The sequence below is a fragment of the Gadus macrocephalus genome, chromosome 6, assembly GCF_031168955.1.
Source record: "Gadus macrocephalus chromosome 6, ASM3116895v1".
Classification (NCBI taxonomy): domain Eukaryota; kingdom Metazoa; phylum Chordata; class Actinopteri; order Gadiformes; family Gadidae; genus Gadus; species Gadus macrocephalus.
This window is the reverse complement of record NC_082387.1, coordinates 8,354,981-8,377,480: the sequence shown is the minus strand read 5'-3', so window position 1 is coordinate 8,377,480 and position 22,500 is coordinate 8,354,981. Positions and strand designations below refer to the sequence as shown.

The 22,500-nt window shown below is 46.2% G+C and overlaps 1 protein-coding gene across 1 annotated transcript in view; it reads right to left on the bottom strand.

The window, feature by feature from the left end:
* The window catches only part of LOC132459083 (RNA-binding motif, single-stranded-interacting protein 3-like), an 86,571-nt gene that overhangs the window by 49,114 nt on the left and 14,957 nt on the right, over positions 1-22,500 (bottom strand). The window contains exons 2-3 of the mRNA XM_060053458.1: positions 21,237-21,295; positions 14,131-14,222 (exon numbers count right to left, since the gene is read on the bottom strand). Coding sequence (XP_059909441.1) covers positions 14,131-14,222; positions 21,237-21,295 — 151 coding nt within the window. The remainder of the gene's footprint in view (positions 1-14,130; positions 14,223-21,236; positions 21,296-22,500) is intronic.

Here is a 22,500-nt window from a genome sequence, read left to right as displayed (position 1 = left end):
AAGTTATTCAGAGGCCATAACGGAGGACTTTTGTAAGTGTTAGGAGAGGAATATGGTGTCGCATAAAAAACTCTCCTTTTGTTACACTGCGGAGCGCTAGGCCGTAAGCAAAGCTTTTAGTACTTCTTCCATGGTACATTTCGTACCTCCATTGTGCTGTTAAACGCTGCTTTGGAACGGCAGGCTTTTAATTATATGCATAATTATTTCGATGATTTCTATTCAGGGGTTATGGAGGACTCTGAAGCATTAGAAAATGTTTCTGTGGGTAATCAAAATATGCAGGTTAATGCACTGGCAAAATCCAAAGTGTGTCTCCGCCCATGATTAGGATAACTGTTATGATACCTCTATCGGTAAGGCTACGGAAAAACAGTCTTTAGAGAGTGTATTTTTTCATGTTTGCGCTTCAACCAAACTTCCAATTTACATATCATCACCCGTGCTCACTCACCTCACGTGCCGTAATCAGGCAAGTGCCGCCCGGTGTGTTTACAAATCGAGCACGTGTGATTTGCGCATTTCACCTCCACGCCACTAGAGGTCGTCATCAACGATGCGATGCTATTTTTTAATCTAAATCCGACCTCTGTCTTTACAGTGTCCTTTGTACACTTTCTGTCGGACATGACTGCCGGAGAGATCATACGCGTGTAACCACAACAACAGCAACTACAACGTAGTCATGTCTCCAAGGAAACGTAGGAGAAAAAAGAGAGGGAAACTGAGCGGCGTGCAGAACAGGCCGAGAGCTTGAGGCTCCGTCCAACCGCGCCCTGGCGTCCATTTCGCTAATGTCCGGTCTCTGGGAAACCAGTCGGATGAGGTCAGCGCGAGGATTAGATTCCAACGGGGACACACGGGGTGTGCAACATCTTTTGTTACTGACGGAGACATGGCTGACCCGCTGCTGCCGGTTTCGACACATAAGCCCAACCGCTTCCTTCTCGGTTTTCCGTGCGGCCTGGTCATCAAATGTTTTGGAGGGGTTTTATTCATGACTCAAAGTTACTGGTGCAAACCCAAGGACATTCAGGACCCTTGTTCCTGCGTGTCGAACCAGGAGAATCTGACGATCTCATTCCGTCCATTGTGTGTTACCATGGGGGAAAGAACCTTGGACCTCTGTTATGCACCATTGAAGGCTGTTCCTTTCCATTTGTCAAATCAGACCATGCGTCCATTTTCCAGCTATCGGGTTTTAAGCAAAGGATAGCGAGGCAAGAGATATAGTGACAACACGCGTAAAGCGGTGGTCTGACCAATCAGAAGCCAGGCTGCCGGCTGCTCTGAGTGACTTAGACCGGGACAGGTTCCAATCCGTCTGTAGCGACCTCAGCGAGGGACGTTTTTAATAGCAGTGCTAGTAGTAGTGGTAGCAGACACTTTATTCAACCACTTGGGGAAATCCAGGTATCCAGACAGCCGATGCAGTTGACCAACAACAAAACAAACATTAAAAGTCAACAAAAAGAGTCAATAAATGTCAATAAGTGAGAGTGAGCAATATTGCATTCCATATAAAGGTCGATATAAATAATCCAAAGTTGATATAAATAATAATGAATAAATAAATGTTACGGGCTTCATAAAAACACTAGCCGACACCGACGTCCCCGTGGTAAGAGGTCCTTCCCTAACCAACAAACGGTAGGTTGACATAATCCTTCCGCGGCGCCTGAATGCCTGCACTGCAGCTTATAACTCTGGCCTTGTGTCGAGCGACACAGACAAGCAGAACACACCGTCCTACGGATGGAGAAGGGCGAGAAGGACGCCAGGAGGAAGCACAAAGAAAAAAAGCCGGAGTGGAGACGCAGATGTATCAGCGCGACACCGGACACCGATGGAAGGGACCGCAGACTTTAATAGACTACCAGGGCCGTCCCTCCCTCTGCTCTGAGTGCCCTTGCACCCCTCGCCGACGACCTGAACTCACTTCATGCACGTTTTTTTTTGGGCTAGCTCGTTGGCTAATACTGATAATATGGTAGCACACCTGGAGTGAGTTCCTGGAGTGAGTTCCGATGGGGTTGAGCGCACACTGTGACGGAACCAGAACGTAGGGAGGGTTCTGACGAGTATGAACACCAGGAAGGCTGCCAGATGGCGTGTCTGGGCGAATGCTGAAGACATGTGCTAATCAGCTGGTCCAAGTGTTCCCCATATTCAACCTGTTCCCTGGCTCAATGTCCACCATCCACACCTGCTTAAAGGCATCCGCTATTGTCCCGGTGTCCCACAAATGCTTCTCCAGCCTGTTTGAATGACGCAGTCGCTGGCCCTCACCTCAGTGCTCATGAAATGCATCGAGGTGCTGATCAAGGCTCACATCTAGGCCTTCCTCACTCGTACCATGGTACCTTGCTCATACCATGGTATGAGCAAGCTGATGCAGTTTGCTTATCGGCCAAACTGAACCACGGCCGATGCTGACTCTCAGGTACTGCACACCACCACTCTCTCATCTTGACAGCCGGAATAGGGGGGTGGCTGTGTGAGACTGCTCTTCATTGATTACAGTTCAGCTTCCAACACCGCAGAGAGAGTGTGAGCGGTTATAAATACCACATCACAGAGGGTCTGACATGGTAAACACACACAGACACTCTGGTGAGGAAGACGAGGCAGGTAGCTGAATAAATTCAGAGCCTCCCCGAGGATCCTTCCGCCTTTCTACTCTGTAGAAGGGCGGAAGGATAGCGTCAGAGAGTGTTCAGACAGGAGGCATCACGGCCTGGTTTGACAACCGCTCCACTCAGGGTAGGAGGGCTCTGCGGAGAGTAGTGCGGTCGGTTTGAATGCACGACTGGAATTTCTTCGCTCCCCTCTCTGCAGGACTTACAGGACTTGGCTTGCAGAACCAGAGCTTTTAGGATCCTGAAGGGGTCCACACCACTGTTTCAGACGCTGCGGTCAGGCACGCAGCAGAAAGAGAGGCTGAGACAGAGTTTTTTTCCCTTGGCCATCAGAACTGGGAATACTGAGCTCATCAGGGCCCCTACCAAGTTCCATACACTGCGCCTCTTATGCGTGTGCGCGCAGAAACACACACGCACACACACACGCACACACACACACACACACACACACACACACACACACACACACACACACACACACACACACACACACACACACACACACACACACACACCCACACACACACACACACATACATAAACAAACACACAAACAAAGATATAGACATTCTCTCTATCTGTACATCTCTTTAAGGATAATTTGTGGAGATCAGAGGTCCTGGCAAGTGAAGAACTTCAAATTTTATATTATTTATTGATATCTTCCCCTATGCCAAGAGTGTAATTTCTTTTTACTGGCAATATTATGGTTGCTTTTTATTGTAAACAGTGTTCCTGTTGTTGTTTTTGCATTTCCTGTCAACATTACCACTTACGTCCTGTATGTGTTCTGTATTTGACGTATAAAGTTAATCCATACCTTCTTCGCCTCACTCCCTCTTATCCTTTTGTTAGAAAGGAGCTGTCCAATAAATCCCAATCCTACTCTCCCACCTCAGCCCCCCTGCAAAAACACGCCCACATACACACCAATATACAGATACACCAATATACAATATACACTACCTCCCATTTCCGTGCACACTAACAAACACATTCACGTTACACACAGAAGTACACGTTTATAGTCAACCATTTAGCAAACACGGACACACAAAATTGAAAGATGGTGAAAACACTCCTATCTGCACAATAGGCCGAACACACACACACACACACACACACACACACACACACACACACACACACACACACACACACACACACACACACACACACACTCACAAAAAGGCAGACACACAGCGCAGCATAGACAAGGCTAATGCAGGGCTAATACGATTGGAGAGCAGCTAATGGATGCGTACGTTCAGACCAGATTACGTGTAATTTAATTGGGGCTCCTTTGCTCCTCTCTCTCTCTCTCTTTGTGGCTCTCTCTCTATCTCTCTCTCTCTTTCTCCCTCCCTCCTCCACCTGGCTTCATTGTCCTTCTGCTTGTTTTCCTCTCCTCAAGCTTTTCCTTTGTTGCAAAAGTTGCTGAGCAAAGAACTCACATGCACACGCACACACACAATAACCTAGACATTTATGTGCATGAAGAAGAACACATCTATAGACTAGTCTATATAAACTGGATGCCCACGCGCACGTGCACACACACACACACACACACATACATACACACACCCTTGGGGCTACTCTCCGCTGTAAAATCTCCCCTCTCACACAAATCCTTATTATCTCCGGTGAACTCTCCTACATCTCTGTGCTGAACCTGAAATGGACGTTTTAAATGTGCAAGCAAAAACGAAAGCACAACAGAAAGAGAGGAACACGGAAGGAAATCAAGAAACGAACAAAAACTAAGAAGAAATAAAACAATACACAAGGGACCCCTCGACTATAAAGAATTTATTACAGGGCTGTGATGACTACTCTGATTGTTCAATCACAGGGTTCAGCGGTATATCACTTCTGAATAACAGACCTCCGATATTGTTTCCTCTATTATTTTAGTGGAAGCAATTCATCTTTTTTACATCAATAAAATCATCTTTTGTTGTGCCAAATTATTGATTTCTTTAGCAAGTAGCCATCTAATAAGTGGGTTAAAGTACAGCAAGCTGGTCATTATCACAGAGTAAACCCAGATAGATGCAGGTCTTGTATCCTCCCAGTCACAATATCCATTTGATTGTGTTCCCACCAAACACATGGCAAGTGTTGTAGTTCTGCAGTGCTGTCACGCCCTTACAAGATAGCTTGATGCAGTCAAGACTAACCACTCTCTGTCTGTCTATCTGTCTGTCTGCTCACATGCAAGAACATATCCATCCGTCTTCTGTGTGTCCGTCTGTCTCTCTCGCTCTCTGCCATGTCTGTGACTTCCCTAGCACAACTACATATCAATGAATAATAGTCTAAGAGCTCTTGTGTCTAGGATTCTTTTAATTACATCGATAAGTGCCCCACAGAAGTTATACGATGTAGGAGGATGAGGTAAACATACAATGTTAAAGTTCCTGTAATGTTCTTTACATTATGCATCCTCCCTTTCTAGTTGAATGCTATTTAACCCTTATTAATTATGTATTATGCACAAACCTGTAAACATGATTATAAAGTTAAACATGACTCGGCATAAAAGTTCCTCTTCACAGAGTTTAACATGACATTCATCCTCTGCTAATGTCTCCTTAACTCACACAATAATATTGGAACAAACTTCACTGGCTCCCCATCCGCCAACGCATTAACTACAAGGTCCTTGTACTTGGCTTACCAAGCCATCCACTCCACCAGTCCATCCCACCTATCAGAACTTATCACTGTGTCCCGGCCCACAAGCACCGGCCCACTACAGCTTCGCTACAGACTGGTCACCCTGGGACGACTCTGGTACAATCTCCCCACCTCCGTTAGAGAGGCCAAGTCCATTTAATCATTAAAGTCACTCCTCAAAACTCACACTTTATACAAGGCATACAAGGACTTTTTGGAGTCCTTTTACTATCTTTTTCTTTTTTGTTACGAAGCGCATTGGGTCCTAGAAATGCGCTATACAAGACTGATTTATTATCATTACTATTATTATTATTATTATTAACATTGTAACATTTTCAACATGACATTATTCTTTCTCATTACATTTTCCTTCCTACATTTGCTGTTCACAGCTCAACTCCTTTGGAGGCGTTCAGTGCCTCTCAGGGCAGCGTCTCTCAGCCATTTGTTTTGCGTCCTGGTCATGTTTAGTAAGTCTGTGGTCACAGAGTTCTCAGGTCCGTGTGAAGCTGGGATATCTGGATTATCGTTAGCCAAGTCAGATGAGTCAGGTAAGGTCTGCACTGGTTTGCTTTTCATGTGAGCGTGAAGGACCGGATCACCATGACGTCTCCAAGTGACGTCACCAACGTCCACTATACACATCAGTGGTCCGGTTCTGGTGGATTCTGCATGGTTTGTTATTGAAATGTTTATACTGTCGCCTAACATTAGGCTTGAGAAGGTCCATGCGAGGACGTCAGTTCCTGTTGAGAAACATTATGGCTGGAGTTTGATTGGTAGTTGCTGTAATGGACTGCATTTCTGTCAACAAAAAGGCAATTGTTTATCTGGTGTTGCGGTGTTATGCTCTGCTGTTCCATTGCATTGATTTACTTTTTGAATATCCTTACAAACATCTCGGCTAGGCCATTCGTGGCTGGACGATAAGGCGAAGGGCTGGATTGCGTAAATCTAATTTTCTAATTTTCCGTTGTATGTGCAGACTTGCTCCGGAAGTCCATTCCTGGAGAATATGGTCCTGAGTACAGAAATCATGTTGTTCCGTAGCTGTCATTAGCTGCGTTTCCATCTAAAAGGTGATGCGAATCTTTAGAAAGTTCGCAAAAAAGTAATTAGAATTAGGTGCGTTTCCATCAAGTGGTTGGAGCGGAATAGGGTGATGACGTTACACGTTGATGTCGGCAGGTTTGCTATGGCCGGTCGTTATGCAGAAATCGGAAAGACTGTCAGTCCTGTGTGTTCAAAGTTTGCTACGTCACAGCTGTTTCGAAAAGTGTGTTTCCATCTCCCATTGTGCGAATTTACTCTCTTTCGCATTTCTCAAAAACCACCTCAAGCAAGCGGATAAACCTTTTTGCGAATTAGAGGATTTTTCTGCGAATTTTGGTGTTTCCATCACCGTTTACTGATTCGATACTTCAAAGTTCGCATAAAATCAGGGGGATGGAAACGCACCTAATGACCTCCTGTCATTTAGAATATGTGTCAACTGCTCTCCGGAACACGGAGTCTGTGATTGGTGCAGTGAAATAAATATGCACATGTTGCCATGGTGATAAAGGCCGACCCCAGGAGTTAAGTGCTTGTGGTGGTGTGTTCTAGATCCTTTCGACGTCCAAAGCAGGTCTTTGTGGTGCCCTCCGTCTGTTTGTCGTGACGGAGGGCAGCCCACATAGCCACAGGCTAGTCTCCTCATTTGACCTGTCTCTAAGTGTCTCTCATGCAAGGCATCCAGCACTCAGCTGCGTCATTTAGAAGACATCACAGCGTATTATCTCCACATCGCTGTTCCTTGATATACAGATGGGTGTTCCTTCCGTTCTGGGAAACCTCGAGACCGTAGAACACCATGGGCAGGCCATTCTTTCAAGGGGATGTCGTACACTTAAGACAGTGTTGGGTCATTGTATGTTGGTCTGGATATGAGCGTTTGTCCCCAGAAGCTGTTCGACTAGTGTTGAGTGAAACACGTCTGCTGGGTCTATTGATTCGTCTTCCTCAGTAGTCAACCATGCGATTTCACTAAAGGTCCTCTATGTCACCGTTGTCACTGTTGTTTAGTACCTGTCATCGCTGGAACGCCCTTCTGTGGGTTGAATAAAGACCCAAGTGGCTGATGGTGAATTATCAATGTGAACTTTTTGTCCACAGGGGTAGTGGTTTGTCTTCTTGACCCCCCTACACAAGGCTCAGGGACACTTGTCGACCTACGCATAGCAACACACAGCCGTTGTCAGCAACCTTGAAGCGAAGGCCATTGGTTGTTCAGAGAGGTCTGGTAACTTAAAATACTGCACTGATTCTGCACGGTGAAGCATCAAGAACCAACATGATGGGGTCAGGAGGGTTTAAAGCAAGCATGCACCTCTTCTGATGTTTGAAGTGAATTTGTCGCTCTGAACGTTTTTTCAAAGCTTACAGTCCAATACAATAGTATTCCGGTCTGTAACAGTGTATTCAGTGGGTGTAACATGAAACAAGCCTGACGTAGAATTGCAACACGTTTTCAGGCTTGAGATGCCTTAAGTACAGCCTCCATTTTGTCTTGTGACTTGTGTAAGCCATCTATTACATGTCTAAAGTAGGATATTTCCCTTTTTAAAAAAAACCCTTATCTTTGTTCAGGCCTTGACACACCAACCAGATTATCGGTCGTCTGGCGAGATCGTGCCGTTGATGTTGAATCGGCCATGACCAATTCGGTCCGACTGCCATTTCTCGCCAGAATGTCCGACGACCTATAATCTGGTTGGTGTGTAAGGGCCATTAGAAGAGCCCTTAAGCCCGAGCCTGGTGAGCACTTGTTGTAGATTTGTAAGTGTTGTCTGGCATCCAATGCGGTACCTTGTCCATTGCGCTTCGACAAATAGCGGGAGCCAGTGCTATTCCGATCACAAAATGCCTCTTTCTCCATTTGCAGATATCTAAGGCCAGATCAGTCTTTGAGAAATGTTTGAAGGTCTTTGAGAAATGTTCCCCTCCGGCAAAGGAAGAAAATGTGTCTTCAATGCGAGACAGTGAATATTGCATTGTGCTGAGCACTGGATTACTTTATTTTGGACTGGAACTTTGGGTATTGCACCTTCCACTCCACTCCACTCAGACAGAAAGCTCTAAGTGGAGATCTCAAATTCTTTTTCAACTTGCGGCCAAACTGCATAAGGAACTTAGCCTTGTGGAACGTGGAGCAGTATTGTTTTTCAGCTCAATCTTATCTTTCATTCCTCTGTGTTTCTGTTTCCTTTTCCAACGCTTGTTTAGAATCAGCTAGTAGCTTTGACTGTTTATGACAACAGTAACCCTGCTGCATAAACTGTGTAGCTCTGCTAAATACATCGATATTGTATCCCTTTTGGACTGGTTCCTTTATGCAATCTGAATCCTTCAGCTATGGCCTTGAGGATTAGACGTTTTTCCACTGTATATCCACAACCTGGAACGCTTTACCTTTTGGCCTTTCGGGGGAAAACAAGCTGCATAGAAATCCATATGTGTTAGCACCCATTACGGTCAAAAGCTAAGATTACCTCTTATCGTCTGCCACACCATTAGCAGGACAATACGTTTCCGTTCTTTCAACGTATACATTCGCCAGTCAGTCGACTTCACTTCCTTATCGTTCCCATTTGTTTTCTTTCTGTTTGCAAAGTCAGTCCGTATCACTTTTTTTTTTTCGTTCTCCTCATACTAAGTCTTGCATCATTCCAACAGACTCACGCATCCTTTTAGCAGGCGCACTGTTCCTCCATCCCGGCAGATCATGTGCACGTTCCTGTCTGTCATCCATCCTCTCCTCTCCTCTGAGATGAGCTGTCAGTGTTTCAGCATCCATGGTTACGCGATAGGGAGCTGAAGGTTCTCTCGTTAGTGAGGCCAACAACACATTTTAATAAACAAACACTCAGACTCGGGGTACTATTTTATCTTAAGCAACAATTAGATGTGTTGTTTTGCTTTTATAAATGATTTACTTTAAATTACACATTAGCCTACTGTTAATGTAATGTTCAAATAATACACTATCTATTTTTATATCTATTCTCTCTCTCTCTCTCTCTCTCTCTCTCTCTCTCTCTCTCTCTCTCTCTCTCTCTCTCTCTCTCTCTCTCTCTCTCTCTCTCTCTCTCTCTCTCTAACTCTCTCTCTATATATATATATTTTAGCAGGGTTAGACAGAGGACAATGCTGAAATGTGACGTACGGTAAAAGAGGAAGGATTCTCTTAAAACTTGTCTAGTGAAACTAGGCTGCTATGGCAAAAAAAGAGTGAGAGTGAGGAGAGAGAGGAAAGGAGTGAAAGTGGGAGCGAGAGCGAGAGAGAAAGAGAGAGACAGAGTGAGAGAGACAGAGTGAGAGAGAGAGTGAGCGCGAGGGAGCAGGGCGAGAGAGAGAAAGAGAGCGAGAGTGGGATGAGGTACAGCAAGGGCGAGACAAACATAAAGGGTAAAAGGATAGAAGATAGAGACAAAAGAGAGATATTATATAGATGTATCTATATATATATTATATAGATACAGACCCTTTTGTCTTTAACCATTAGTTTTGTGTCCCAGCATGACCTGCTGGTGTATGCACACACACACATGTTCTCACGCACACACGCACACACACACAGAGCAGGGAACAAAGGTGTCAGGCAGCTGACAAGCCATAAGCACACACAGAACATTTCAGCATGTCAAGAAAGTATGACAGGAACAAAGATAAAGAGAGAGAGATTGCAAGAGAGAGAGATTGCAAGAGAGAGAGAGAGAGAGAGAGAGAGAGAGAGAGAGAGAGAGAGAGAGAGAGAGAGAGAGAGAGAGAGAGAGAGAGAGAGAGAGAGAGAGAGAATCAGAGCGAGTGAGAGAGAGAGAGAATGGAGGCATAAAGGAGATTTGGGATTAGAGGCACACAGCTGGTCAGAACATAGGGCTCAATCAGGACTGATAAATGACATCCAAGCCAAGAGCTCTGGATACAATGTGCGCGTGTTTGTGTGTGTGTGTATGTGTGCGTGAGAGACTGCCTTTTTTGTACTGAATATCTCGATCCACTGAAAACTGCACCTTTTCCCACTCACTCTTCTCCCGGTCTGCTTCCCTCTATGTAGGTCTGTCTGTCTGTCTGTCTGTCTGTCTGTCTGTCTGTCTGTCTGTCTGTCTGTCTGTCTGTCTGTCTGCCTGCCTGCCTGCCTGCCTGCCTGCCTGCCTGCCTGCCTGTCTGTCTGTCTGTCTGTCTGTCTGTCTGTCTGTCTGTCTGTCTGTCTGTCTGTCCGTCCGTCCGTCTGTCCGTCTGTCTGTCTGTCTGTCTGTCTGTCTGTCTTCTCTCTCTCTTTCTCTGTCATCCTCATCACCCTTTCTTACTTGTGATGAGCAGGAAAGGGAAGGAGAGAGGGGTTTGAGAGATTGATAGACTGTGTAGATAGAGAGCCAGGAGATAAGGAGAGAGTGATCGAATAACTGTGACAAAAAAAGTGTGAAGCGAAGAGGAGGAAATAGAGCAAAACTGTCAAAATGCGACGGCACAGTTGTGTGTGCACCAACATGGAGGGATGTCTGTGCTGTGCCTCTATAGGCACTGTTACTTATAGTTCACCTCTACGTCAACTTTGACCCCAGTCTGAAATGTGACCTTGAATTGCTCAAATCTTCCAAGGTCTATTGAAATTCTGAAATCTATCACACAAGCGTAATTAATATATATATATATGCACTCATGCGGGCAAACTGATTAAACACACAGACACACACACAGACGCACACTTGGGTATTCAAGTAACACAAAAATTGGGTGAACAGATATGGTAGACACACACAGGAAATGGGGAACAGCTTGTTGTCCTGGATTGGATAAATAAAATAAACACAACTAAGTAAAAGCCTAGAATCACCTCCGGTAGTTGTAATGACACATTTAAGATATCGGTAAGAATAAAGCATAGCCTGGCATTTGTATGTGTTCTCCTTGTCTGTTTTAGTTTTAAAGCAAAAGAAGAACACATCCTCAGGAGAAGACTCCAGTTAGCGTGCGGCTTTGGCGCTTGATAGACAAGGGTGCGCCTCATCCTCAAACACAACGACAGACAAATTTCCCCGGCTCGGTAGGCAACTTCATCTTGATAAGCGCTGTCAAATCCTCCCCCAAAAAAAGGGTAAATAAAACAACAACGAAACGAAATGCAGTGGATGAAATATTGATGTGGAATAAAATGCGTTACAGGGAACGATCGCTCTATCCTTCCGGGAGAGGAACCTGAGTATTGATAGGTCAACAAGTGTACGTTTGTGCATACTCTGAGCAAACTCTGTTGAATGTCTTAGAGTATGGTCCTATACAGAGCTAGAAATATGCAGAGATATAGAAATAGATCACCTCCAGTTTATATAAAGAGGGTAGCATGAATCAGGCTCAGACTAGTTACATATAGATATACTGCTAACATGGCAGAAATAGCTCATGATAACACGTCAAATTATAAGTAGGATGTATTTCCCTGTATTTCTTTATACTCTTACGCACAACTCTGTGTACGTATGTGTGTGTATGGCTATTCTTTACAGATCAGCCAGATCCCAGCATCTCTGAGGCCCGACAAAGTGTTGAACTGGTAGTTGTTATTCACCAACAACTGTTATTTCCTCCCCACGTTGGTAAACCAGTGCGCTCTCTACTAACATGTCCCTTGCCAAACAAACCAGCATCTTGATTCAAGCAAAATCAAGAGAGAAATGCTTTAAGTGGAGCTAAAACAGGACGTTAAGATTCAAGAGCTAGATTAACGCCTCCTGAACGTGTGCTCTGTTTGCCCATGGGGTGCAACCACGTTTGTGGCGGCACATCTTAACTATGAAATCAAGAACTAATTAAGTTTCCCTGGCAATATGAAAGTGAAGTGGTTAGCCTGAGCGTGCGCTACGCTAGCATCTCCTTTGGCATCAGACATCATTGTGAGTAGCTGAAGCCGCAGCGTGAACTACAAGCATGAGACATCAGGGGGCTTTCTCCTCCAATCAGAGTTGAATCTTTCATCCCACCGAGCGACACCCCAGGAGATCTCAGTGGAGTCCCCCCCCCCCCCCCCACCCCCAAACACACACTCATCTACACACTGTAGTTTAATATAACAAAAGTGCTCATTCAAACGTACACGCCACCCCAGAGAGTAAGAGAGCGAGCGAGAAAGTGAGGGAGCGAGGGGGAGGGGGAGAGAGCAAGGGGGAGAGAGCGACAGGGACAGAGAGCGAGTGGAAGAGCGAGCAAGAAAGAGAGCGAGAGCCCAAGAGAGTCTGAGAGAGACAGTGAGAGAGCAAGAGAGAGTGACATAGAGAGAGAGAGAGAGAGAGAGAGAGAGAGAGAGAGAGAGAGAGAGAGAGAGAGAGAGAGAGAGAGAGAGAGAGAGAGAGAGAGAGAGAGAGAGACAGTGGGAGAGCAAGAGAGGGACAGAGAGAGAGAGAGAGAGAGAGAGAGAGAGAGAGAGAGAGAGAGAGAGAGAGAGAGAGAGAGAAAAGAGGTTTAAAGCCAGCAGAGAGGTGAGTGACGAGGCTGGTAATGTGTAATTCAATGGGATGCTCTCAGAGCCTGAAGACCGGCCAGTTTTAATTGCAATTCTCTTTAATTTATAAACGGGGGAGCTCAGTGGCGATGTGGTTTTAATGATTCCGAAAGCGAGCCAGACTGTATCCGCCATGAGTTCACACATCACAAACACACACACATTCACACACAGACACACACTGACTCTCCTACACACATACAAGCACACACACACTGACTCTCATACACATACACACACACAAACACACAATGACTCTCCTACATGTATAAACATACAAACACACACACAAATACACTGTGATTTTCTCCTTCACAAACACACACACACATGCGCAGTCTCTCTCTCCCCTACACAAACAAACACAAACACACAAACACACACACACACACACACACACACAGACTGACTCTCCTACACATATACACACAAACACACACACACACACACACACACACACACACACACACACACCCAACACACACACACACACACACACACACACTAACACACACACACAGTCTCTCTCTCTCTATCCGACAGACACACACACACACAGAGACACACACGCAATATTTTAAATTGTATTCTTCCCCAGTGCTCATCAGGCATTGTCCCGTATCAACCAATGCACACACGCCCCTCCGCCTCCATCCAGGCACTTGTTGCAGAGGGCCGCGTGTGTCTGATTGCGGGTGTGTGAGTGACGTCCTTGACGAGCTTGAGGGAACGCAGCCACTCAGGGCCACCGAGCCGCAGCCCGACGCATACAAATGTACCGCTGTAAACAGAACGGGGGCCCCGGAACTGTGCACCTCAGCCGCAGGCACGCGCACCCACGTGGGCGTCCACAGACATGGAAACACACGGGCAAAGCGGACAGGAGTGTGGAGATGGACCAACACGCGTGCACACACGCACACGCACAGACAGACACACACACACAAACACACACATACGCAATCATGGCAAGTGGTGCAGCCGAAGTGAGAATGTTTGTTTTTTGTGCACTTCCTAAACACAGACAGTAACACACGCACACGCATGATCACAATCACGCACGCACACACAAACAGAGATTTCATGAACACGGTTTTTGCACAGGAGAATGGTTGTGCAGGTAAGTTGTAGAGAGACAGGGGGTGAGAAGGGGTGATGAGAGGGTGAGGACGGGTGAGGAGGGGTGAGGAGGGGTGAGGAGAAGGGTAGGGCGGGTGTGACAGCAGCGGGCGGGCTGGTGCTGCGGGTCCCTCTCAGGTCTCCTACCTTGGCCATCTGCGCCTGAACCCCGCTGGCTTTCAGGGAAGCTACGGCCTTCTGGGCCGCCGCAGGGCTGTCAAAGTCCACGAAGCCGTAGCCTAGACACACACACAGATACACACACACACACACACACACACACACACACACACACACACACATACAGAGACACACAGATACACACAGGGAGACACAAACACACACACACAAACACAGACAGACAGACACACACGCACGGACACAAAGAGACACACACACACACACACAAACAGAGACACACAGATACACACACACACACACACACACACACACACACACACACATACAGATACACACAGGGAGACACAAACACACACACACAAACACAGACAGACAGACACACACGCACGGACACACAGAGACACACACACACACAAACAGAGACACACAGATACACACACACACACACACACACACACACACATACAGATACACACAGGGAGACACAAACACACACACACAAACACAGACAGACAGACAGACAGACACACACGCACGGACACACAGAGACACACAGACACACAATGCACAGAGACACACAAACACAGCCAGACACACACACACAGACACACAGGGGACAATAAGGAATAAGGTGAGAAAACAGCACAGAGCATGAGACTGCCGTAACAGACGCACAGAATAACAATCGCCATCATATAATTATTGAACGCATGAGACGCTTAAAATGCGTGCGACCTCCAACTCCCTTAGATCTCTCCCACCACAGTCAGTATGGGACTGACATGCATTCCATAATGCCCCTTACAAAGGGGGGTCCTGTGGGTAAATACCCATGCACACTTGTGCACACCAAGCGTGGATAAATGAGCAAGGAATAATAAGGAGGCAGCGCAGAATGCTGAATCGGCAGTTTTGCCTGAAAACACTTCGATTTCAGCGGGCTCCGAACTGTTTGAACTTCAGGGATATTCAGGCACGTCGTCTTGGAATTTGGCCTTTCTTCACAGGAGCTTAGCGCCAAGGTCTCTCACTGTCTGAGGTGATGTGTGTTTTGCCTTGAAGACCGGAACAGATGTCAAAAGCTATCGTTTTTTTGCCATTTCACGGACCATAAGCTCTTTCTGAGGCCGTGCACCCTCAAAGGCTTTATTTCCCCCCTGCCCCCTTAAAATGTACTTATGTGTGTTATCAATGAATGGACATTTCACACCTCAGGATGTGAAGCTTTTTATCCGTGTTATTCCTGTGCAACCTCATTTGAGTTTTTCGATGTGTAGAAATGTATTATAGTCCGTTGTTGTTCTGTACATTGTCATTGTATGTGTGTGTGTGTGTGTACTGTGTATGTGTATGTTTGTGCGTGTGTGCATGGGTGTGTGTGCGCGTGTGCATGGACACCCGCCAGGACGCCAGCAAAGGAAAAAAGGGAACGGGAGCGTTTCAAATTCCAATCGACAATTAAGGAGGCTCATTAATTACAACGTGGAATGTAAATATTTTCAGCATCGGTTCTTTCTTCCTCCCTCCCTCCGCCGCTCTCCGCCGCTCTCGTGTCCCTCTTTTGTCACATATCCCTCTTCATCTCTCCGTCTCGCCTCGCTGCCAGGAACATCTGTTTGCTCGCTTTCTTTTTTGCAGTGTTTGGATGCACACTCTGTTCTGCTCATAAACAGATCTGTGTTTTATTGTTCAAAGGCATCGGGGCTGCAGAGATCTGCCCAGCACGTGCACACATATTTATTTATGAAACACGCTAATGAGAAGCCCGCCGTTTAGCCAAAAACGAAAGTCAGGCAAACCAAACACATCTGAGTCGATGAGTGCTGCTGGACTCCACAGTCACATTTACCCCCCACCAACCCCCCGCCTCCTCCCTCGTGGCAGCGATGAAGAGTTATTAAAGTAGTCAGGAGGCAGAGCAGGTCGCCTGGCAACCAGGAGGTTGGTGGTCGGGTCCCAAGTTCCTCCTCCTAGCAAAGATTTGAGGTGTCCCCGAGCGAGACACGCCTTGATTGTCATGACCTGCGTTGAATGTGTTTATGAATGCGTGTATGAATGGGTGAACGTGAGGCCCTCATTGTGCGTCGCTTTAAGTGTCCACAGTCCACTCCTTCACGGTTCTCTGTGCATACATTTGTCATACTTTGAATACCAAAATAACTACACACCATAACACAAATCACACCTTAATCCCATCGAATCAGGCAAGTGTCGCAGAACGTTAGCTTGAAGACCCCACAGCATCCTATAGTAACTACCCGCCCTTATGGGCATAACAAGGCACCAGACAACTTCTGGCATAGAAAATGCAAATATTTGATCCTGGGAGATTGATCCAGCATTAACGTTGTATTACTTGCAACGTTAATGCTGTACCAGATGTGGCTAGGTCCATCTTTAAAATTGACCTGGACACATCTGGAGTCAACACTGATCGATAGTGATGTCATTGATAAAATCACCTCCTGTAGCTGATATATTCTACAAATGAAAAATTCTGGCCAGCTTGTACCGCGCATTGTTGACAAGAATCGTACTATCAACACCCCAGAATCCCTCCCACTCAAGCCTCACAGCCAGCCCATCTATGCTGGTTGGCTTCACACATCCAGTAAGTGTGGACAGAACACTGTTATTGATTTGTTTTATTGTGAAAACCTTTCGCCTACTAACGGGGCGGGGCTCAGTCTTACACAATGCGACTTTGATGTCGCATTGTCGTCTTCTTGTCATCTGCAAGCCTCGATCCCCCTCTCCAATCGCATCACAAGATGCACCAGTGATGTTGTCATGCGGCAAATGCATGCTGCATGAAAAGATATCTACATACTTTTCCGCAATGCATAATCCTAATATCGCCTATCATACCCATTTGAACTAGTTTAATCAATAGATTGTTGAGATTGATTGTTAAATACTTTGAACGAGCGACTAAAGTCTAGAAATTGCATGCTGGCTCACTCACACTACCACAAGCGATCATGTTTTTATGTGGCGTTTGCACCTGACAGGGACCTCGACTTGAGAGACAGTACATCCAGAGGTTTTCCTCCCCTCCCTTGCAGACAGGCTTTCTGCAGACGTTGTTTTCAACACATCCACACCCTGCCAAGATCAAACAGTCCCGACCCGTATGGGAAACACTGCTTCCCCTGTGGGTCGGTTCTGCCCTGCCCTGGGGCCAGAACAGTAAACCATCCCCTCGGCTAACCTTGTCCTCCATCCTTAGGTGAAAAGCTGAAAACGCTTTCAGTAGAACCACAGGGTTCGACTGCGAGACGAGGTGTCAAACATGTCTTTGTCCTGCGCTGGGAAGGTGCCAAAATGTGCCTGTTTTGAATAAGACGTACAAGATAATAACAGTGCAAATAACCTTCCTTCTGGTTAACATGGTAACCATAGCAAGGACCAATCACAGAATGTGTTGAGGATACAGGCGACACTCTATGAGTGTTATTGGAGAGCCACTCTGAGCTTAGATAGAGCTGCGCAGTAGGCAACAAGCATGCTACAAAGTAGCATGTGACTGCTGGCTTTATAACATTCTACTCACTCATAAAAAGTCTTGGAATGTGTGTCATAACCCCCCCCCACACACCCACACACACACAAACACACACAGACACACGCACACACACACACAAAGACGCACAAACCCCAGGTATCTCGCGCTCTTTAAAATGAATGAAGAGGCCTTGTTAGTTCATGGAGGAGGTTTTGCTAGCAATGCAAATTATGTATAATAGCCTAGCACATGATAGCATAGCATTGCTGCTGCTGCAACAGTGAGGCAGCTAGCTGCCACTGTTCCCTTAGCCAGTGGTGGATTAACGATGGCCGGACTACGTCAAACCCCAGAGAACGTTTTCTAATTGTTTAACTTGCCTTTGAAGCGCAGTGCAGTTTCTATATTTCCCAGAAACCTGAGCAGAACTTTCTACTTTGTCTTTGAGTTCAGCGCAGATGAAAGTAGCTAGCCCCTCTGGGTGGCATGATAAAGATATTTCCAGAGAACCAAAGAAGAGGGGACAATAATAGCACAACATTATGTAACTCACTTCTTTCATTTCATTGTCCTATTGTTGGTCTCATGAAGGGCCGTAGATTGATATTTACCTGTCAGCGCAGGGCCGGATTAGGCCCTGCGTCTTCAATACCGAAGAATAAAAATGTATATGCATTTTAGATTTTTAGATTTATGCTCTGATTTGTACACTGACTTGAACACTGACTTGTACACTGACGTGTAGTCCAATTTGTATGGTAATTGTGTGGACTTTAAAACACTGCTACTTCTTCTTATAAATTGCTAACCGTGTTAGCTATTATTCATGTTTATTAGTTAACATGAACACCATTAGTAAACAAGAACACCATTGGTACTAAATGATTACGATATCATTAGTTATCTCTTAATTAATGTTACTTAATTAACGTCAGTCAGTTCATTGTTAGTAAATGTATATTAATGCTTGAACCAATGTTAATTAATGGTCTATTATTGTTCCCTTTTTTTATTTATTAAGTCGCACCCATATGTCTTTGGGAAATGGAAGCCGTTTACAATCTAAAGTGGCTTCCCTCTGCCTCTTCCTGTCCCTCTCTACATCCTACTCTCTCCTCCCCGAAGACACGGCCACTCTGCTAACTGGATCCCAGTCTCTGGCTCCGGTCAAATGATCAAAAGGACCACCGCAGTGCTCAATGAATCCGAAAGCACTTACACCGATCTACGTCATTATGTGACCGAGGATGTTGTCATGTTGATCGTTGATTTCCGAGAACGGCCCAAACAGGCGATTCCTCAGCATTAAGAGCATGTCACCAGCACTTACCATGGGCGGCCACTTAGACACTTCTAAGTCATTTCACTTAGTTTAGGAACCTTCGTAAGCAAAAAAAACTAAGACTAATAGACCGGAAACCTCTGTGTTTCCACAATGAGCTGGCACCCGCTTTAACCCAGGGCTCTCTGTATTTATGTCGGCCAGATTGAGATCTCCTGGACTAAATCAATGGTTGAAGTGATAATGAAACTGAGAGCACTGTGGACGCTGTTAGCACACTGTCTGCGACCGTGTGAGTACCCCTTTCCCTACACCCTCCACAAACCCTTTAATCATATTCTCATATATCCCCCCACACCAACACACTCACCAACTTCAGTGAAGGAGTTCATTTAAATGGGGTGTAAGTCGCCAGCGAATCATGGCCAAACAAACAATAATGAGAATACTTTCATAAACCGCAGCACTGCAATATTTAGCAGAGCAATTACAGTATGTAAATCAAATCCATCTTTTATGTCTGTGAGCTACACAAACATGGTAGTCCTCTCCCACCTCGGCACGCAGGATCAATGAGTACCACTGGACTCCAGACAGACCACAGTAAACCCTTCTAAACTTGTAAACCCAGAGTAGATATGGCGATGGTTTGGATTTCATTAAAATCCACAGTGTTTGGGCGCGTCGGTGCTTCACCGGGTAGAGCGTGTACCATTACGGCCTAGTCCTTACCGCAGCGACAGGGGTTCGATTCCTGCCCATGGTCCTTCGCTGCGCGTCTTCCCCTATATCTCCCATACCTTCCTGTCTTCCTATCTCACGATAAAAATATGTCACAGTGAAAAAATATGTGATTTCAACAACTCCCAACGTGTTACTTTAACCTCAACTCAAAGAAACATCATTCCATCGCATTCAAAGTCAAAGTCAGCCGATCGGATTTCATCCTAATACAAAAAAACAAAAAACACAACCCACCATGCCTCCCTTTTATCAGTCTAAAGTGCTCATCCGTTGGCGCTACAGACGGGCCTGATTGCGCGGCTCGCGCCGCTCAGAAGCTGCTGCTTCCGTCAGCCCCGCTGGCGTGTCTGAAGACCGGGCTGGAGTGGAGCGCTCCAGTGGAGTGGGGCCGGGGCAGACACCGTGCGCCCAATCACGGCCGAGACGAGCCGCGCGCCGCGCGGTGCCTCTCCACGAGTGCACAATCACAGTGATTAGGGCTCAGTTCAGAGCTCTCAAAACAATCAGGCGGACCCTCAAATAGAGCATAAGCCGCTGATTTACCCACTGCCCCCCACCACCCCCCCCACCACCGCCCCGCCACCCCCCTGCTGTGAGCTCTATTTGAAACATACGGTCGTCATTGTTGCGGCCGGTTAAGCGATGAAGGCCGTGGCGGTGTCATGCTCGGGGGGGGGGGGGGGGGGGGGGGCGGGGGCGTACTCGCGCTCCTCCAGTGTAAGTGTAATTGCTGTGCAATTGGGAAATCAATCTGGCGCGGAGCGTGACAAAACATCAAGTGACACAACGTCAAAGAAGACAATTGGCGGCCTATCGTTCAGAACGAGAACTCGACGACGCGACGGTGATGCGCTGACGGCGGTGGTTTTATGAGGGTGTGATACTCTCCCGCGTTGCTGGACTGGTTGGTCGACGACGGTGAACCCCGGATGACACCATGAATGGCTAATGACACCATGAAATGGCTAATGACACCATGAATGGCTAATGACACCATGAATGGCTAATGACACCGTGAATGGCTAATGACACCATGAATGGCTAATGACACCATGAATGGCTAATGACACCGTGAATGGCTAATGACTCACTCCAACGCATTGAGTTATTATTCAGCCATCAAACAAAGTATGGCAAAAAGTGCAGCGTTGTTATTAAGTTTATTTGTTATTCACCATCCAAATGTAATCAACCCGACTTCCCCTTGCACTGATTGCATTAGTGTGTGTCTGCAGACAACATGTCCGCCCCGGCAGGTTTAACTTTCCCACTCATCGCGTTGTAACATGTCTGTGCCTCCGCCCCCTTGTACACAGCCTATCAAAGATCCACCCACGGCTGGCCGCCCTGTTTACAAAACCAACTTAATAACGTTTCCTTTAGTTGACTATTTTTGGTCCAGCCGTTGCGCCCAGGAATCCACCTTCTGACACGAAATAGCTAGTATTGAAACGACTGAAATAGCTCTGAAGGTCATGTGTAGTCAGTTTCTTGGGGATACTGCTGCTGTATATGTATCCCTTGACTGGCGAATACTACGCAGCGCTATAAGCTTCTGAAGGTAAAGGAAGCACCACTCACCTTTGCACTGATTCGTGTTCTTATCCAAGATGGCCTTTGTTGACACGATTTTCCCGTAGCTGCAAAACAAAAAAAAACAGAAAGGAGACAAATATGAGGTGAAAAAACATCCAACAGGGTAATTCTGTGCGGTTGAAACACGGTAGAAAAGAGATGCATCTGTTAATGAACATCTAATGCCTGGCAGTCTCAAGTCGTGTCAGAGAGGTGTTGACTCGCTGACGCAGTTAATCAAACCAAACACACAATTTCATGACTGATGAATTATGAACGATGCAGTAATGTACCGGGGCTACTCCCAGGCTTATGTATTTATTTCTACGTATAAATAGCGTTTCCCGGACAATAATTCCAATTCAACAAACTGACTTCCCCCCCCCCCCCAAAAAAGGCCTCAAAACACACACTCGCTCTGGTCCATAGACAATAACATGTATGAACCGAATTCATCTTTAGAAATATAAATCAATCCGACAATTGCGACATCTTTGAATTAAACATCACTCCCCCTACAACGTCTGTTCTTAACGACGCTCTCGCTCTCCCACTATTTGGTGCGATATTATTTCTCGTTTGTTCTGGCCTTGTTGTTGATTCTCCAGATCCCCTGCTGAGAGGTTAGAGAGTTTCTTATCATGTATCTTCCCTTGGTGAGAGAGAGAGAGAGAGAAGAGAGAGAGAGAGGGCGGGAGGAAGAGAGGGAGAGATGGAGGGAGAGAGCGAGAGAGAGAGAATGAACACTCCCCAGAAAGGAGGGAGGGAGACAGACGTATAGATGGGCGTATTAAATAGAAACACCCAGTTTCTCTATTGTGGTTATTCAGAGTTCATCAGAGTAGACATTTTGTGTTGACAGTTTGCATGAACTCCATATTTCCAATATTGCGATGGACTCGACTGTGGAGCAACAGAAGGCAGATTTCAGACGGGCGATAGGTGGTGCTAGATCCCAGAGAGCTACAGGCTGAAGGAAAGAGAGGAACCAAGGATGCTGATTGGTTTGACGAGGGCACATCTATGTACTTGGATGGCTGCCTGCCACTTTATGGGCCTTTTTTAATTAATGTTTTAACACTGCTGCACCCTCACAGACTTACCGTCTGACTGAGCGACGAGCTGGCTGACTGGCGAGATCTACCCAGCGACTGGCTGAACGACTAGCTGACTGGCTGCCTTGCTGACTGGCTGGCCTACCGACCGACTGACTAATTGATTTGCCTCTGCCAGCCTGGAAATGAATTACCTCCTCCGACTGATAAGAAGA